At 34.2% G+C, this 16,668-nt stretch overlaps 2 protein-coding genes and 1 long non-coding RNA gene across 3 annotated transcripts; 1 reads left to right on the forward strand and 2 right to left on the reverse strand.

Moving 5' to 3' along the window:
- Positions 1 to 5,918: 5,918 nt before the first annotated feature.
- Positions 5,919 to 7,052, reverse strand: LOC118484037 (ATP-dependent DNA helicase PIF1-like). The gene has a single exon (XM_035979920.1). It carries the CDS (start codon positions 7,050 to 7,052, stop codon positions 5,919 to 5,921), a length of 1,134 nt encoding a protein of 377 aa, XP_035835813.1.
- A 2,085-nt stretch (positions 7,053 to 9,137) lies between these two features.
- On the reverse strand, positions 9,138 to 10,231 carry LOC110870835. The gene is made up of 3 exons (XR_002553284.1): positions 9,836 to 10,231; positions 9,691 to 9,743; positions 9,138 to 9,615 (listed from the first exon to the last, which is right to left on the reverse strand). It is a non-coding gene; the product is annotated as an uncharacterized LOC110870835 (long non-coding RNA).
- Positions 10,232 to 11,884: 1,653 nt separating this feature from the next.
- Positions 11,885 to 14,936, forward strand: LOC110872093 (ran-binding protein 1 homolog a). Its single transcript, XM_022120861.2, has 4 exons — positions 11,885 to 12,155; positions 12,763 to 12,914; positions 13,023 to 13,148; positions 14,341 to 14,936. Exons 1-4 carry the CDS (start codon positions 12,010 to 12,012, stop codon positions 14,577 to 14,579), a joined length of 663 nt encoding a protein of 220 aa, XP_021976553.1. The 5' UTR covers positions 11,885 to 12,009; the 3' UTR covers positions 14,580 to 14,936.
- The last annotated feature ends 1,732 nt before the right edge of the window (positions 14,937 to 16,668 follow it).

Below are 16,668 nucleotides of genomic sequence, written 5' to 3' on the forward strand. Positions count from 1 at the left end.
CTAAGCTAAATCGGGTCAGAACTGAAAGTCAAAGCAAAAGTCAATCTTTTGCGACTTTCGGTTCCGAACCGAGCCTATACTTAGAATTGTCGGGTTGAATCATGCTTAGGCATGTTCAACTAATATTTACCAAGTTATTAAAGTGAGAAAACTGATTTTATGACTTTTATATTAATAGTTATGAATTTATTTAAAGACTAACCCGATTGACTTTTATTTGACCCGACAATTTAACTAAGTAAACATGGTAATTAGGAGGTGCCCCTTTAAGGGTTTAATACCTACCTAATTACGATCATGTAGCCATATTCGTTGCGAACCATGGCTCAACCGTTTAAAAGTCAAAGCGTTTATCGAAAACTCTTGACTTTCGGTTATAACCGCTAAAAATTAAACTAAGCACGAAAGGACACTTGCAAAGGGTCCAAGCAAGGAGGGAATTGATCTTGGATGTTCAGGTATGAAGCACAAGGGCCCCAACTTAGAACAATTAGATCAAGGTGTGGAATGGGAGCAAGATCAAGAGGGGTATTTATAGGTTTTTTAGAATCGTTAGGATCGTTTCTCGTAAACCGTGATCAAATCTGAGCCATACACCTCTTACCCATGGTTTACTAAACAATGGGCAGCCCCTAGAATCAAAAGTGTGAGACAAAGAGCAAAACAACAGCTGGTTTCTGGATTTTCTAGAACTGGCAACCTCATGCGGACTGTATGGGTTTCTGGATGCGGTCCGCATCCACCAGCCCAGCTCACAAATTTTCATTAGTTGTCACTTTTGGCCCCTGCACTTGATAAATGTCATTTTTGATACTTTTAAGGCCCGTTAAACCATTTTTAAGCCTCTACAAAGATTCCTAAGCATAGGGAACATGAAACATGCTCAAAAACATGTCGGATGACGGTTCGTTTGGTCGTACGGTCACGTTGTTCGGTTGATTACGACGAAACACGGACGGTCGCTAAAAACGATCCAAATTACGCGACGAATGGAATTTTATCAAGCCAAACACTAAAATAAAATGTTTTAGTGCTTACATAAATTTTTGGGTGACTGGGGATATTCAGAATGGGAGATCTGCGCGAAAGTGCAAACTTGTGCACTTTTTGACACTTTTAGTCCCTGTATGACATAAAAGTTTATTTTTACGCACCAAACACCTCTAAGCCTATATCTAAGCTATATAAAGGATAAATAGGGTATGTTTAACTCATGGTCATATGCCGGAAGGTCCGATACCCTACGAATTGACATACTTTTGCAATTTGACGCAATTAGTCCCTTAATTGCGCAAAGTAGCGCAAAATGTCATTTAATGATATCCAAGCCTTCCATGGCCCATAATGGGAATTACCAAGCATATGTTTAAATATTACTACACTCCCGTTCACTTAAATGGTCACCAAAAGGCGTAGATTCAAAAGTTGACGCTTTAGGCCCCTCTATTGCGCAAACTTGCGCATCTCATCATTTATTAGCATTGAAGCCTCATCTAATCCATCGTAGGCATTCTTGGAAGTATTATTAAACATCACGATGCTTCATGCTTGCTAAAAGGTCATTCAGCGGTATAATTAAACATATTGACACTTTTAGTCCCTCAAACTTGCAAAGTTGCGCGTAACTTTACTTATAGGCATAAAACCTTAGTTAGCCATTATTTGGCATTCCCGAGAGTATAATCAAATATCATGAAGCTCCCGGTTTGTTAAGAGGTCACTCAGAGGTAAGAATTAACATGTCGACGCTTTTAACCCTTCATTGCGCAAACTTTCAATTAATTCCACAAACGGCTACACTCGATCGACAAGCGGCTCATTTGTGAACATAAATATTGTGAGAGGTTATTTAGAAACTTATTTTAGGTATGATAACACTTCCAGTCCTTTCATAATCAAAGTTTTCAATTTTTCGAAAAATTAGTCCCTAAATTTCAATATTGGATTTTATTAGGGTTTATTACACGTGTCAATATATCATTGGACGTGATTTTACGAGATGTTACAACAACTGTTTAAGTCCAAACCTCTGATATAAAAGGCCAAACATCTGTTAAAGGCCAAACATCTGTTTAAGCCTGAACAGATGTTTAACTTACTAAGATCTACTGTCTTCTCACACTGTTTTCCTCTTCAAAACACTGTTCAACCTAACATGGGTTTCCATTAACTATTGACCAAAAGGCAAACAGATGTTCAAACCACTGTTTGTTATTGAACTTTTTTACAAAATTACATAGAATTCAAGAAAATGAAACAATGACTTAAAGAACTATAATTTAACACATAATCTAATTGGGCAAAGCAATCTATTATCTCACAATTCCCTGGTTTTTACAACATGAAACACAACATCATCATGCCAAATACAGTCATATATATCCATCCATTATTCTGAATTCATAAACCTAAAAATGTAGAAGAACGTCACATTTGCAATTAATAAACCAAGTTTCTACTAATTGCAGTTACTATTAGCAAAAAGAAACATCATATCATTTATATATAAAACATAAAGTGCTAATAACAGTGTTTTATCCTGTTAGCCATACATAGCAACAAACCATTAAGTTAATAATTTAAAAAAAAAAGCATACAACATCACCATCAAAAAATTCATAGTTATAGTATCTGATATCAGAACATACTTAAATGTCTTTGTTAAATTGACGTAACTTGATTTAATATGATCTTCTGTTGCGAAGACACGTATGTGAAGTGCAACATATCACCAAACCTGAAGTTATTGTTAGTCATAAACTTTTGCCAACCGTCCAACGCATAACGTGGGTTCAATTCATTTAACTCCGACTTAACATCATAAACCTCCACAACTCCAACCATGTTTTGAACTTTCAAAGGATGAAGATCAAGAGAAAGACCTACTCGTCTGGCAACTTCAGCAGGAAGACGCTACATGTATTGTGTGGAGAAAAATAATAGTCAGACAAATAAACATAAATCATTAGTTTGTTATAAAAAATGGTATACCAGCCTATAGTCTCCTTTGCGATCAAAATGAAAGAACTCAGGGTCGAGAAGATGTCCAGAATGTTTTTTTCAGTCTTTGCAATCTTATTTCTACGGTTAAGCTTTTCCTGAACGTTGGCGGCTCTCTTCCCCTTGATGAAAAAGTAAACATATACATGTGAATTAAAGGAATGTTGAATATATGCACAAAAAAAAATAGTTTATATAACATATACTAACTAACTGGCAAGTATAGACACCTTAACTTTATGAACAAATGAAGAACATCCAATATGATCACTTGTGTCGACATGTAAGGCAGCATTTCCCTTAGTCCTATTCTTGACCATCTCCTTTCTTTCAGAAGTAACTTTACCTTTCTTCTTAACATGTTGTCATAGAGTAACTTTAATAACAATAGTAATATAACAATCTTTAAGATGATAAACTTACATCTTGGGTTTTGTCCAATCGTGAAGACATGCGTCTCTTCGACGTGCATTCGGCATTGGTTGGTAAGTTCTTGTAAATAATACATTATTGGATAAATATAACATCAGTAAACAGCATTACTAATGAAATAACGGTTCTACCTTCACCTACAGACACAACTTCTTCATCCTCATAGATGTCCTGGTCAACACTAATGAAATAATTAATATAATGCTAAAAAATTAAAACTTTTATTGCTAATGCTAAATACTTACGTACCTTGAATGCATTCTTAACATAATCAGCCTTCGATATCTCAAGTACACTATCATCGTCAGATTCAGGTTTCTTCAAAAAGCAAATCTCAGTCTCATCTCTATAAACTACTACCTCAAAAACAACATCATCAATTCTGCTAAACACAAGCAAATCATCCTCCAGTATCCCAACATCGTTGCACATTTCTGGCTAGCCTCTAGCAAATACAAAGTTGGTATCAACCTTACACGCCTCAACATTCCAATAGGAACCCTTATAACAGATTTGAAATTTGCCACTTGGTGGGCTGTTTACGTAAAATTGTTTAATGAAGCAGTCTTCGATTACCTGCATAAAATTAAAAATAATGAATACTATAGGTGAAGTATGTAACTTATGAGAATAAGTGTTGACACGTTAAAGATGCAAAAGAATTGAAGTTAAGATCAATATTCATACCGTAAAACCAAATCTTGCATAACGATTAAACGTGAAATAAGATTCACCACACATACCATCAACAAAACACGAAAGTTCAAGTCCAAAATCACCTAACGGTTTGAAAACCAACAAAGTATCCCTCGGCAAATTGAGATCTTTAACAACATTGTCCCAACCATCAGTTATTATTGGCGTTGAATTTTCTGTTCTGACCCTCACAACCCATTTTTTACCAGACTCATGATATAGTCGCAACCTATTTTTTTGCCAACAATCTCCCCACTTTTGATTAGCAAAGAATATAGGTACATCCTGTATATAATTTTTAAATAGTATAAGAAAATATAAACCATAAGAACTATTAAATATATATCCAATAAAAATAAATTATGTACGTAAAAACATGTCATACCAGTTTCAAAGATTCTGGGTTATCAAGAAACTTGACAAATGTAGTATAGATCATAAAACCTGAATCAGTAAAGATGTTAACAGATTCTAATTAAAAAGTTGGCTTCGAAAATGAACATTAACTTTTTGTATTAACAGAGTATGTAGTGAAATTAATCATAGAAACAGAGTATGAGTTAAAATTTTTCTGCAAATAATAACTATTTTAACATGTTCTCAACAAATGATTCAAACACCTAAGTAAACTCTTCTTGAATGTATAGCAATAAACATTTAAAATCGTATTAGTAGCAAGATGGGATTTGAATTAAGATCGGTAAAACAATATAAAGTTCATTACAATATGAATGTACATACCAGTTGCTGAAGAAAAGTTAATAAAACCTCAGGTGATTGAAGTGTAGAAGACGGAGAATAAGAAAATTGAAACCCTAGAAAATGACTGGGAAGAAGAGATTTTTGAAAGAAGAGATGATAGATGTTTGATGTGTAATGATGATGAAGAAATAATGACGGTTGTGTTTTTCTCTTCCCATATTTTCAACTGATGAATTGAATTTGTTATTTACATTTACATTGAGATACAAGAGTAAAGTGGATGATTAGTTGAATTGATTTGGTATTCAAATTAACAAAGAAAAATAATTTTTCTTATAGCAAAGCCATTAACATACCATATTATTTCAATGCTTTAAATCATGTATTAATCATAATTAGCTTTTAACATAAGTAAGTTTCATGAGCTCGGGAAGCAATGTCGGGTGAAAATCTAGTTTTATCTATTATAAGTAGCTTTTAACATAAGTAGTTTGACTTTGGTCAAACAGACTTTGATCAAACAGCGTTTTAACATTGCTCAAACAAGGTTTTATCTATTATAAGTAGCTTTTAACATAAGTAATTTGACTTTGGTCAAAAAACGTTTTAACATTGCTCAAACAGTGTTTTATCTATTATAATTAGCTTTTAAGATAAGTAGTTTGACTTTGATCAAACAGACTTTGGTCAAACAGCGTTTTAACATTGCTCAAACAGTGTATTAACTTTGGTAAAACAGACTTTCAAACCACTAAGAATCATATTTTTACAAACAGTTGTTTGACATTGGTCAAACTGTGGTTTGACTTTGGTTAAACATATTTTTCGCTCGTGTAGGTTTGAAATTGATAAGTTCGTAGCCTCTTTTGCAGTCCAAATACGGTATAATTTTCTTGCATATTGATAGTGAACACGGGGATCTTTAGAATTGTCTGCGTTGTAAATTACTTATGAATAAATTTATCACACATTATTCTGAGATGCAAAATACAACAGAGTTTATAAAATTTAAACCAAATAAAATTTAAACAAAATAGTAATTAAGAAAATATATATACAACTATACTTAGAACGGTGGAAGCGAAAACTCAGAAAAAACAATGATTACAAGCTAGTAAAAATTCTTTGTAAACAACATTAGAAGTCTTATTTGTTGGTTTTCCATCAGCGTCGAATATTAGTATTTTAACGCCTTCTCTGGTCTTGACCCTTGATAATGCAACATACAATTGACCATGAGTGAAGACAGGATCTTTCAAATAAAGACCAACCTTTGATAACGATTGTCCTTGACTCTTGTTAGTTGTCATAGCAAAACAAACTGATAAAGGAAATTGTCTTCGTTGAAATTGAAAAGGTATTTTTTTGTCAGACGGGATCATATTAATCCTTGGAATAAAAACTCTCATGCCAATGTTACCACCAGATATAACTTCAGCTTTTATAACTCGTTTACCAAGAAAAGTAATTTGAAGCCTTGTACCGTTACATAACCCTTTCTGTTGATCAATGTTTCGAAGAAGCATCACAGGAACACCAACTTTAAGAACTAATCTGTGATTAGGCAAGCCAGAAATCTTAAGAGCATTCAAATTTTCTGTTGAGTATAAGCTTTCTTGAAAAGAATCAAGAATTTGTTCAGTTTGACATATACTATCAGAACTCAGATACTCTTTCGCATCACCAGGAAATAACGAAAGCAATCGATCATTAATTTCATGAACTACCTCATTTTTGGGTGCTAGAATTGCTCGCTCGGAAAAAAATCCAGGAATCCTAAATGGTTCAATAATTGAAGGATATACAAAGTCAATTAAACTTTGTATCTGGTCACAAATATCGATGATTAGTAAATCATCTGGTATCTCTATAATGGTGTCACCATCATTATCATCTCCAACGTTTCCTTCACCAATATCAATAAGCCATTTTGCAAATTCTCTGATAGACTCCATATTTGAACTTTCAGCTCCAATAGTTAGACGCATGTTTTTAGTCAGCCGTAAGAGTCTGCATTTTGACCATATATATGAAGAGCTTAAAGATGCACTAACAATTTCTTGTCTAGTACCATTAGGAATAACAGGTAGTATTTGTCTAAAGTCACCACCAAATACAATAACTTTACCTCCAAAAGGAATATCCGAACGAATACTCCTACCTTCCGAAAATACGTCGGTCATCATCCTATCTAAAGCTTCAAAGGCATGTTTATGTACCATCAGTGCTTCGTCCCATATGATTAATTGGGTTTCCTTTAATAATCTCGCAATATCACTATTTGGCTTAATATTGCACATTGAATCTTCTGTTAGATTAATGGGGATATGGAACCGAGAATGAGCTGTCCTTCCACGGGAAAGTAATAACGAAGCAATACCACTTGAAGCCACATTTAAAACTATTCCATTTCTACATCGAACAGCTGAAGCCAAAGTCTTCCATAAAAAGGTTTTTCCAGTTCCACCGTAACCATAGACAAAAAAAGGCCTCCTTTACGCCCTACAACTACTTCCATTATTTCATCAAAAACCGCTCGTTGTTCATCTGTAAGAGATTGATGCAACCTGTTAAACTCAGCTTGTACTTCATCTAGGTCATGTGACAGCTCTTCATTGATCAGACGATTAGAAGCATCACGTAAGGAATCGTCATCAGGGTACGATATAGTGACAAACCTTCGTAATGATGAACCATTGGAAATTAAATAGTTTTCAATTTTGAACAAAGTAAGGTTCTTAATCTGATATTCAGGAAGCACTAACCTAGCAAATAAAAAAATAACATTATTAATTAAAAAATCAAAATGTAGTATGTGAAATAAAAAAGATAGATTAGAACCTGAAATATTTGTTTCTTTTTGACGTCTATAAACAATATCATCACCTAAGTATTTCCACGTATTCTCCCAAACAAATTCTGGCCGAGATAGAGTATTTGACAAAAGCAGGGTAGCAAATAACGCTCGAAGATACCCAGCATGTCCTTTAAAACTTGCTTCTTTAATGGCCTCAACGTATTCATTGTTATCATCTAAGAGTCCCATCGCATAGCAAGCATCTCTAAAAGTCGGGAATAATTGACCGTTAACTGTACGTATCTCCTCGAATGATCTAGGCCCTTTAACTTTATTGAGTAGTATCCTCAAAAAATAAGGTTCGCCCAATGCAAGAGATACAGAATGAATCCGACCAACACACTGGTACGACTTACATATCTACCAACATCTATCTTTAAGTATCCAAACAAATTTGGAAGGAAACTCAACATAAGTCAGCTTTCTAGCATCTTCATTTGTCTCGTTCAACTTCATCTATTGCACAAATATTGAAGAAGCAACAGAAGGCTTGCTTAAAACATTATCAATATCGTCATCCGCACCATAGACAACATTCTGTTGGCCCGACAAATGAAAGGGAAGCCTCATAACAGCATGATACCTATAATGAACCTTATTAGAGAATATTCTCCAGGATGCCTCACAAGTTGAAATATATCTACAATCATAATACTCCTTGATCTTGTCCTTTGGCTTTTCTTTGATGGTTGAACCGTCAATTTGAAATTCACATTTTGCTTAATTCAAATGTCCAAAGCTCAAGAAATTAGCATTAATTACTGATTTGATTTGAAACAAATAGTTATCAAGATTTTTTTTTATTTTTTAATTTAACTTTAAATTTTATCATGAAAACAATGTTGGAGGAAGTCTTATGTCATTGGAATGTAATGATTAGGTAAAATGGTAATTTGATTGTAATTCTAGTTTTCATTTGATAATTTCAATCTATCACTAATTAACACCATCAATAATAAAAATGTGAGCAGTGACTGTTTTTTAGGGAAACCGCTGATGGTCAATATCAGTGGATGTCAACAATAAAAAAGTGAGCAGTGGCTATTTTTTCCTATCAGTGGATACCTAACAGTTTTTGAAACACTGATGTTTGGTGAGTCAATGGTCAACACAAAGATTGAAGAAACAGAGGTTGTATTTCAGCAGTGGATAACTTTTAACAATCAAATGTTTGAACCAATTTCAAGAATACTATACCCAAACAATCAAGATGATGAGCTTAATAATCATCCAAGTGTACTTGATTTTTATTTATTAGTATAAAGATGAAACAACTGTTCAATTTATAGTACAGATCAAACCACTGAAGTGATGTGATAAATATTGTTACATATAAACACTGTTGTGATAAACACTGTTACATATAAACACTGATGTCATAAAAATTGTTACATATAAAACACTGAGGTGATGACATCTAACAACCTAACAGACTATAAAACACTGATGTGAAAAACACTGTTACATATAAACACTGTTAACATAAACAAAGATAGAATAACTAATGTTGATGCTGAACCACTGTTGTTGTTGGACAGTGTTTCACCTTTGGTTGATCAGGCCTTTGGTTCATTGGTGCTTGTCTTCAACAGGACTTTGGTCTTCATCAGTGGTTTGGTAATTGAACAGTGGATGATGTTGATCAGACTTTGTGTACAACCATCGTCATATCCAACAGTTGTTAGGCGGATCAATGTTTTGCCTTATTAACTTGTTATAACCACTGTCATTGTAGGAAACTTAGCTGGGCAGTGCTTATTGTGGATCAACGTGCAGCTTCAACAGCCAGATCAACATCATGTTTATCTCCTTCAGCAATATCCACTATGTTTTATTCGGTTCTTGGATCAAACATCTCTAGCGATTTCCCTTTTCATCAAAACAATTAATATGGAAAAAACACGTGGAACTAATAGCAAAAAGTACACCTGAAACAGAATCATCGATTAATAATAAAAAAACATGTGGAATTAACAATGCATATATTACTGAAGGAAACTTACGGTGCTGATTAAGAAAACTCCGTTTAATTGCTCAAATTGAGATGACGGGTGATCTGCAAGCGATTACAAATGAATCAATGCATCAATAAACGGTAAATCAAAACGTTACAAATACCAAAAAATAAATCACACCAATTGAGGTTACCTTGGTGTTGTGTAATCACTTTGATGTCCATGACAACAGCACCTTCATAAAAAACAATGTAAAACTGACTGTAAGATTAAAACATTCAATGACTTACAGTACACGGGTCCAAATGATCTCAATCATGCACTAAAATTCCTATACTCATCTGAGATTGTCTTCCGCTCCCCATCTTAATTCGTCTCTCCACAACTTTAATTGTAAAGAAAAGGGAAAAAATCAAATACATGACTAAGACAACCTCATTGAAAGTGGGATTGTAAATGAGTACCATACCGAATAACAAAAAGGGATGAAGCCTAAACGTTTGGGCTGGTATCACCTATCAACAGACCTGGTATCACCTTTCACATTTCCATCTCCTCAACAATCGTCCGGCAGAGGTTGCTTCTAATCAACAAACTCTATAAAATAATAATAATAATAATAATAATAATAATAATAATAATAATAATAATAATAATAATAAAATAAACATAACATCTATATATTCTGCTTGGATTGCTAGAATAATAGTATGAAAGTTGAAATAAAACAGAGGATCAGGAAACATATGAGCATAAAAAATTACTAACATGGGTAAATAAATCAACAAAAAAGCTTGTGAAAGACATAAACTACAAACATATCAAAATCAGTCTACTCGTAATCATATGATACAACAAAGCAAGCATCTGAATAAACAATAACAAAGGAAAGACAAAATCAAAAGCTACAAACAAAGTTAGGGGTGTGCACGGTTCGGTTCGGTTTTTGGGTAAAATCAAAACCGAAACCGAAATGTCGGTTTTCGGGTTTTAAAAACCGTTCGGTTTCGGTTTTTTTCGGTTTCGGTTTTTCGGTTTTTACGTCGGTTCGGTTCGGTTTTTCGGTTATTTCGGTTTTTGGAAAAAAATTATTTAAGATTCAAAAAATAAAAAGTATAATTTATATTATAACAATCATTTTATATGTGTATCATTTAAGTTATTTTAGTTAACCTCTTTAATTAATATTGTTTACATAAACCTAACCTTCTAATCTATTTTTTTGTTTCTTCAAAGTTTTTATTAAATTTAATTTTATATTAAATTTTGTTATATCTTATAGGTAATAATAAATCATTTCAGTTATAATGTTTTTATTATAAACACTTAACATTCAAGAATAAAATTAACATTTTCTACTAGCATTGGGTTAAACACTTAAACAATTTAAGCTTATACATAAAAATATATGGATTGTACCTTATCGGTTCGGTTCGGTTTTGTTCGTTATTGAAAACGTTTATCCGAAAACCGAACCGAAATTTTCGGTTATTAAAAATCCGAAAACCGAACCGTCGGTTTTTGTTTCGGTTCGGTTTTTTCGGTTTTTCGGTTACGGTTCGGTTATTTCGGTTTTCTTGCTCACCCCTAAACAAAGTTATTCATAAATTTCAGATATATACAATAATAAAAACATTATTAGAACATACCAGTGTCACCGATTAACAGGAGCTTGTACAAAAGGGTTCATCGAGTACGATAAGAAACCCTAGGAGACCTGCTTCTTCTTCTGAGGGTACAAAAGGGTTCATCGTGTTCAGTATGAGAAAATAGATAAAACGAAATAAAATTTCTGAATGAAAAAATAGATCTTACATGATTATTCTCTTCTTCAACCACTCGACGGTACATGATTTAGGGTTTCAAACGTAGATTTATCCAATAGAAGTAACCTCTGCCGGACGTTGTTGAGGAGATGAAAATGTGAAGAAGGAGAAGGATGAACATCAGAGAGAAAGGGGATCTGAACATCGATGGAATAGAGCAGAGCAGATGGAGAGAGAAAGTGGGAAGCCCTAAATGAGTAAATGAGGGAGGATATAAATAAAAGAGGGCAATGGTACTGTTGGGCGGAAAAAGGGGAAAAACAATGCCCTAATTAAATAACACGTGACCTAAATCACTTTCATTTATTATATACTTGATTCCAGTGGCCCAATATAGCACTAATAATTTCCCACAACACACGCAATGATATCATTTAGCCCAATAAACCACATGGATATTCCATGAAGCCCAATAAAAGAAACTACAAAAGAACTCGTCTTCCTTGCGTAACCCTCACACATCTGGCAGCCGTTTCTTCTTCTAGAACCTCCGATCGTCTTACCTCTTCTCCAATCAACACACACAGACCTTCACTCTTCAATGGCGAGCAACGATCCAGAGCACAGAGAGGAGGAAGCTGCTGCAGCTGAAGACGAAGACACCGGAGCACAGGTTGCTCCGATCGTCAAGCTTGAAGAAGTTGCGGTTACTACCGGTGAAGAAGATGAAGACGCTATACTTGATCTGTAATGTTTCGTTCTCGATCTTCATCTGTTGGTTAATTTTGTTTATTTATGAGATTTTAGTAAAGCGAAGTTGAAATTTTGTTTTATTTAAGGTTTTGATTTGATATTTTGCGAGTTTTCAGTAAAGCAAAATTGTGTTTGTTTACAGTTTTGATCTGATTTTGATTTTTTGAGTTATTAGTAACGTAAAATCGTGTATGTTTACGTTTTTGGTTTGATTTTTTTTGAAACGAAACAGAAAGGTTGTTTGTTTACGTTTTTGAATTTTTTTATGTTGTGTTTGTTTCTGGTTTTGATTTGATTTTTCGAGTTTTAATTTTGCTTGTTTATAGATTTGCTTTGTTTTGATTTTTCAGTAAAGAGAAATTGTGTTTGTTTACAGTTTTGATTTGATTTATTTCGAATTTATTTGTGTTTAATAGATTTGATTTGTTTTGAGTTTTCAGTAAAGAGATTTTGTGTTTGTATACAGTTCTGATTTGATTTATATCCTGTTTTAATTGTGTTTGTTTTATTGTTTATGATTTGATTTGATTCATTTTGAGTTTAAGTTAAGCGAAAAGTGTGTTTGTTTACGGTTTTGATTTGATATTTTATGATTGTTCAGGAAAGCGAAGTTGTATCGATTCGATAAGGATGGGAACCAGTGGAAGGAACGCGGTGCTGGCTCGGTTAAGTTTTTGAAGCACAAAAAGACTGAGAAAGTTCGCCTTGTTATGCGTCAATCGAAAACCCTAAAGATCTGCGCGAATCATCTAGGTATAAGCTAATATGGTTTTCTTTGTAATTGTGTTAACCGATTATGTGATTGATGTTAAGTTAGAATTTATTTAAACTTAATTTGAATTTCTTATGGCGTTATTGTAGTTATCTCTAGTATGTCGGTGCAAGAACACTCCGGTAATGATAAGTCATGTGTGTGGCATGCTGCTGACTTTTCTGATGGTGAGCTTAAGGATGAACTTTTCTGCATCAGATTTGCTTCAGTTGAGAGTAAGTTTTTTTTTAATTATTACTTTTATTGATTGATTTTATAGATTGTTATGAGCTTTTATATCTGTGCATTTGTAGTGTTTGATTGCCTTAAATAGCTTTTCAAGTTGTTAACCACTACTTTAACGATAACATATGACTTTTAATCTTGTTTTTTTTAAAAGTGTGTGACCCTTGTTGTGTTTTGATATCAAAAGACAATGCTATGCAAGGCGTTTGTAATTTAAAAACTATTAACGCTTATTTATAGATGATAATTGAACTTGTTAAATTTCCAGTGCTCTTATTTGAACGTTTTTTGAACTTGTTAAAACCCATTGCTCTTATTTGAACGTTTATTTATAGATATTAGAGTAAATTACTTTTTGAGTTCTTGTGTTTTAGTGGTTTTAACCACTTGAGTCCAAAATCAGAAAGTTTAACGCCCTGAGTCCCTAGCCATTTATTTTGTAACGTTTTGAGTCCAATTTTGTTCATTTTATAACGATTTGAGTCCAAAAAATTGAACTCAAAAGGTTAAAATTTGGACTCAAAAGGACTCAAATGGTTAAAGAAAATGCTTATAGGGACTCAGGTCGTCAAACTTTTTGCTTTTGGACTCAACTAGTTAAAACCACTAAAACACAGGGACTCAAAAAGTAATTTACCCTAGATATTATATGAACTTGTTAAAACCCAGTGCTTTTATTTGAACCATTGCAGTTAACGATGTAATTTTTACAAATATGTGTTGTTGCATAAGGTGCCGCATCACCTAATGCATATCAACTTCAACCATATGATCTCGTAACAGTATCATGTGATGAGTGTTATGCAGCTTTTTAAAACCATGCTTTTCATCAGCATCTATTACTTGCAATAGATTTATACATAATGTTTTGTTCAAATCTTGAGACATACAATTATGGATCTGTTACAATTTCATTAGATGATAGGAGTGATCACATGTTTTTTTTGCCTTTTCTGTATTGGACAGTCTTCTTTATGCTTGGTGTCGGGTTGTAACAAAAGACCTTAGGCTTCTCCCGACATGTGTCTCCATAGATCCAATAACATTTCTGTTCTTTCATCCCACTTCTTGCATATGATCAAAGCTATATGCTGATCATTCATCTGCAAAGTTTTCAATAATGTACTTTTTTATTCTACTTTTATGATTTGCATTATTGTCTAACATGTTCTTTTTTTTTAGATTGCAAAAAGTTTATGGAAACATTCCAAGAGGTAGCCGAGTCGCAAAAAGACAAGGAAGAGAATAAAGACGCTTCCGATGCTGCTGAATTGCTTGATAAGTTAAGAGTCGAAGATAAAAAGGAGGAAGAGAAAACTGAAGTTAAAAAAGAGGTGGCAGAAGAAGTTAAAGTCAAAGACGAGGCACCCAAAGAAGCTGAGACGGTCAAAACAACTGATCTTGAGAAGAAAGAGGAATAGTGGTAACATTGCATTTTTATGAAAATGATCTCTTGGTACGGTAGTATTAGTGTCGAGAGGCTAAAAACGGTGCAACGTGGTGCATGTTGCAGGATTGGAGTCTGGTCGGTTCTGTTTGGGTCTGGGTTTGGTTGAAGAGTCTGGTCAGGTGCAATGTGAGTATGAGTTGGTCAGGTTGGTCAGTTTGTGTTTTATTTTGGGTGGTCTTGTCTGTTTTTAGAGTCAAGTTTGGGTATAGATATATGGATTTACAGATATTTTTTACATCTGGTTCGGGTTGGTTTTCGAGTTAATGCTTATATGCATATGTTTTCTACTGTTTGGGTCGTTTTCGATTTATTGGTTTTGAACTTGTTATTTATTATTTCTAATTATCTATTTCTTTTACTCAAATAAAAGGAAAGTTCAATTAAAAAAATTCAACTCTCCAATAAACTTGAGTTCACCAACGGATATTCAATACAAAACCATCTTTAAATAAAAATCGTGACATACATGGAAACTTTGTTTTTTTAACTTTGAGGTTCCGATGTTATAAATACCGGTATGTACCTGTCGGTAATACCGGATACTGGACCTGGGTCTGTACGAAAAAGCTGGTGAAACTAGATAACTTATACGGTGTTATGTTATATACTGCTGGTAAAATCTTTAAATTTAATTTTTATATTTTATGAACATATGATATCGAAGTAATAACCGAAAGTATTCTTGGTAATTAACCTAGCGTTCCTTATGGAATTATATATGGTTAACTAGTCAACTTAGTTTAACCGCCCAATACAACTTGTTAAAACAAGCTCAACCTGGTATAGTTAAAGCATTCACTGTCCATGACGTCTGCCTCTAATTCATGTTGGTATTTCTCCATAACTCTTGTGGAAACGTTCTCCTCTCTTACCCCTCGGTCTTTTCTTTTCATTGGTTATCATTTGCATACGCATATCTCTGACGTTTCTATCCTCTCTCTACCATGAGAGCCACAGACCGATAGTAGTGCCTAGTTTTTCCCTTTTCCCGGTTTTAGTTGTGTACATCTTTCTTTCTTGGATATCCGTGTAGACAGACAGACAGACATCTTTCCCTTGTATGGATTCCTGTGATGCCTGTAGCCTCTCTCTCTCTGCCATGAGGGTCACATACCACATTGAAGATGCTCTCTCTTTTGAAAATGTAGTTATAAACGCCTTGATCCAGACACTTTCCTAGTGTAAGCTTATTTTTATACAAGGCTTTAAATAAATTTAACAAAGTTGTTATGACGTGAAAGGTAAACTTTATGCAAGTAACCAGAAGTCGAAAAGCAATTTTAAATGGTAACCACAAGCTTTTGAGATGAGTGTAATATTATGGGTGAATGGAAAAGGGGGAATTATGAAAAACAGTTCATTTATCCATTTATTTATTTTTGTTTTGCGAAATCACAAACAATCGAACCGAATAGCTGAAGAAAATAGTGGGCTGTTATTGTTGTGTGCCCGATATGGGCTGCTGATACACACTTTGGACTTGAATTAATTCGACGGGTCTTTTTTCCAAACCAAGCTGGCCCCAAAGGCTTTTATTTTACTTTACATTGATGGCATGAGTTGGTTGTAAAGTTGTGAGGGTGTATGGTCCCTAATCTTGTGCTGATTACATGAGATAGCCTCAGGCCGGAGGGTGGTTACAAGGAGAACCCTCTATTCTCATACTTGTGATGAGCTTCACGTTGTGTTGATTGTTTTGGAGGATCATTGCAGCTATTTGTCGAGAACGAAAGATTAACCTTATTTGGACGAGACACAAACCACAGGCTAATCTCATGATTAACTTGGTGTTTTTTCATTGGTGACCACCGATTTTTACAATCACTTTTTTCATCTTCTTTCTGAGCTATATCTGATCTCATGGCAGATCAGGACATTCCATTCTCACCTCTTGGTCCACGCTCTCAGACGGGCCAGGTTGCGGACAATACGCACGTCCAAAACCATTCGATTGACGAGTACGTCGAAGGCGAGTACACAGAGATTGGCAGCATGCACGCGAGTGGGACGTGCCCCACTCCCAACATGACCGCAACAAGCCATGACGTAGGGCCATCGGC

The sequence above is a fragment of the Helianthus annuus genome, chromosome 11, assembly GCF_002127325.2.
Source record: "Helianthus annuus cultivar XRQ/B chromosome 11, HanXRQr2.0-SUNRISE, whole genome shotgun sequence".
In the NCBI taxonomy this organism is placed as follows: domain Eukaryota; kingdom Viridiplantae; phylum Streptophyta; class Magnoliopsida; order Asterales; family Asteraceae; genus Helianthus; species Helianthus annuus.